Source organism: Orycteropus afer, unplaced genomic scaffold (genome assembly GCF_000298275.1).
Source record: "Orycteropus afer afer isolate SDZICR_OR568_19922 unplaced genomic scaffold, OryAfe1.0 scaffold00942, whole genome shotgun sequence".
In the NCBI taxonomy this organism is placed as follows: Eukaryota; Metazoa; Chordata; class Mammalia; order Tubulidentata; family Orycteropodidae; genus Orycteropus; species Orycteropus afer.
Window position 1 is genome coordinate 109,141 of NW_006922529.1, and position 3,434 is coordinate 112,574.

The window sequence follows — 3,434 nt, forward strand, 5'->3', positions numbered from 1 at the left end:
TAAAAGCATTCAAGCTGCCATCTAGATGCAACGATGGGTCTCTCCTCGTCCAGGGCCAAGAAGAATGAAGAAAACCAAAAATTCATGGAAACAATCAGTCCTAGCAACTGGTACACCATCCGATCTGCAGCCTATACGACTATGAGACCAGAAGAAATAGATGGTGCTTGGCTACTACTGTCAACCACTTGAAAGAGGATCTTTGTAGGAGATCCTGGAGAGACAGGGGGAACAATGTGGAACAAAACTCAAAATCATTTGAAAAAAAAAAAAAGCGGGGAACAGGTTTGCTGACACGATGGAACCTGGTGGAACCACTGAGACTATGGTCCCTAGCTGCCCTTCAGGTCTGGAATTGAACACACACCTGTGGCTTCCAGCCAAGCAGTAGACAGGCATTCTAGTTGAGCATTTACCTGAGGTAGATACACTCTTTGGACAGAACAAGCAAGAGAGAAAGAAGGGCTGCTCAGGCACAAGGAGACAGCTCAGGGGGTAGGAGGGCATGGAAGGATAGACACAGGGAAGCGGTACCTATCGGGAGGAAGTGGGAGAGGAGATGTTGCATTGTGCTAAATTGTGGTCAATGTCATGAGACAAAGTGTATGCGATCTGCTGTATGGAAAGTATATTTGCTCTGTAAATTTTCACCCAAATCACAATAAAAAATAAATAAATAAAATAAAAAGGCCAGGGAAGAATGATTAAAGGAAAATTTCTTGGCAGAGGTGGACTTTTAATGCTGAGTTTGACCTTCAAGGATAGGCAGGATCCGAATATGCAGCAAAAACAGTGGAAGGAAATTCCAAAGGAGAGCAGAAGAGGGATGTTTCAGAATGATTCCTAGGAACCATGAGGAGGGGCTGCCATATCAGAGTAAGTAAGGATCCTGGACTTTATTTGGTAGATTGTCAGGAGCCAAAGAAGGCTGCAAAGCAAAGCAGTTATCTAATCAAATCTATATATTATGAAGACTGTGGAGTAGTATGTGAGTGCATGTGGAAGAAAGAAAGACTGGAGGCAGTGAAACAAATTAGGGGCATGTTACAATAGTTCAAAGAAAAAGTTACTAGAGCTTGATTTACAGAGTGGCAACGTAACATTCAGGAGCCACTTTCAAAAGATTAAGACTTGCTCCCCACTGAAAAATAGGTGTTTTACATGCCATGGCTATGCATTTAAAGTGCTGCTAATAAGGAAACTAGGTGTAGTTAACCATGAAAAAATATTTTCCATGAGAAAACCATCTACAGCATGGGTTTAGAAACGCCCTCAAAATAGAATATGAAGTTTTGAGCGTATTGGCTGTGAGATTAGGAGGGACCACAGCCTCCTTTGTGCTTCTTTTACTCCTCTAACTACACAATAATCATTTGATGTTCTACATAAGTTCGCAACACAACAATCTTGACAAGAGTGCTTTCACATGGCCAAGTAAACCTATACTCCAAGACTCAAAAGACCTTAGACAATATAATAACGTATTTGCAGTAGTAGATGTTAAAGGGCCAGTGTATCTATATTGTTGGTTACAACATGTCTTTGACATTACTTTAACTCCGTTTGCGAGCCTGGGGTGATAGGAGGCAGATCATAAGCTTGGATAGTAACCATTTCTGGGTTGCAGTAGGGCACTGAGCAAGTTGTGTAGGCTGTTTACCTGCTTGTAATGGCTGAGGAGTCGTCCCTGGGTGGCGCAAATGCTTAAGGACGGAAAGGTTGGTTGGTGGTTGGAAGCCACCCAGAAAAGTCTTGGAAGTCAGATCTGGTGATCTGCTTCTGAGAGGTCATAGCCTTGAAAACCATGTGGCGCAGTTCTACTCCGCACACACGGGGTGCCATGAGTCGGAACGCACTAGAGGGCAACTAACAATTGAGGACTTGCTATCATTCAGAAATGAAAGAGGAGGCTAAAGCCTTCCTTAGAGGTTTCCTCCGTACACAAAGAGACGTTAAAGACTAGGAAAGAGAAGCTTGGAGGCCTGAGTCACATAACCCCTGCACCCCGACTCAAAGAAAAGCTCAACTACCCCGTTCCAATCTCTCCAGACTTATTTACCAAGGCCTAAACCATCGCCCCAAAGACTATCCCTTAGCCCTTTTACTTCCAATTCCTGCCCATCCCCTCCAAGTCTCTCCACCTCCCTTTCTCTCTCCTCTCCCTTGCTCACTTGTCCCGGATGATAGTCTGCAGCTCCCGGATCTGATCATTCATAGGCAGCAATTTAAGCTGCGCCCCCATCTGCCAGGAGAGTTCGCAGTCCCCTAGGAGGGGATCACCGGCTGGTGCGTCATTGTTGCCACTGCCATTGTTGCCACTGTTGCTCTTGGAGTTGAGGCTGGCTCCGCCACAGGCCTGGGGATCCCCCTCGGCTGGTACACTGGAAGGGTTGTACCCCATGAAAAGAGCCAGCTTGGCCAAGGAGGCGCTGCTTCCCAGGGCATGTTCCAAGATCGGGTCGCCAGGTCGCGGTGGCTCAGGACTTGGGGTAGAGGCAGAATTTACTTGCTGGTTGTGACAGGGCATAGAGTCTGGAAAATGTAATTCCGTGGCCATACACCTGACCACGGGATGTCCCCGCTGTTATAGACCCCTAACTATAAATTGAGAGCAGACAAAAGGGGCCGATGCAACCCCTGCTTTCCCTCTACCTCAGGTCGCTACTGCCTCCTTAGAATTCCAGGCTGCCCTCTCGCCGCTAGACCAAAGTCTGTTCCAGTTTGCTGGTTCCACGCCCGCCCACACTACACGTATTGCCTTCCTTGAGCACCCTATTGGCTTCTCTATCTGTCATTCTGAGAAGCACTGCTTGTTAACCCTTTGAGTTACTCTCCTGGTGTGGGTTCTATATCAAGCCAGGCAGATTGGGTGATCAAGGATGCCTGGTTGCGGGGTCTTCCGGGGGCCCCGAGGACTTCTGCATGCAGAACTTTGGATGATTGGTAGAGTCAGGAAAGAAATATTACACATGTAAGGACCATGTATTCAGACTTTGTATCTTGGCAAAGAGATCGTATCTCAGCAACTGTATCTCTACGTAGCTTCTCTGTGTAACTGAAACCCGTTGCCATGGAGTCCATTCTTGACTCTTAGCAACCCTGTAGGGCGGAGTAGAACCGCCCCATAGGGTTTCTCAGGCCGTAAATCTTTACAAACGCAAACTGCCTCATCTTTCTCCCGCAGAGAGCTTGTGAGTTCAAACGCAGACCTTTAGGTTAGCAGCCCAGCGCTTAACCACTGCGCCACCAAAGCTCCTTGTGTACTGTAACTGACCCACCAAACCCACTGCTATCAAGTCAATTCCAACTCACAGCGACCCTACAGGACAGAGTAAAATTGGCTCATAATGTTCCCAAGGCTGTAAACCTTTATGGAAGCAGAAGCTGAATGGTTTAACAACTGCACCACCAGAGCTTCTTTCCTGTAACTGACA

The 3,434-nt window shown here is 46.9% G+C and overlaps 1 protein-coding gene across 1 annotated transcript in view; it reads right to left on the reverse strand.

Annotated features, from left to right (window-relative positions):
- Positions 1-2,557, reverse strand: part of UPRT (uracil phosphoribosyltransferase homolog) — a 73,000-nt gene extending 70,443 nt beyond the window's left edge. Inside the window, exon 1 of the mRNA XM_007958345.2 lies at positions 2,172-2,557. Coding sequence (XP_007956536.1) covers positions 2,172-2,557 — 386 coding nt within the window. The remainder of the gene's footprint in view (positions 1-2,171) is intronic.
- Between the last annotated feature and the right edge of the window lie 877 nt (positions 2,558-3,434).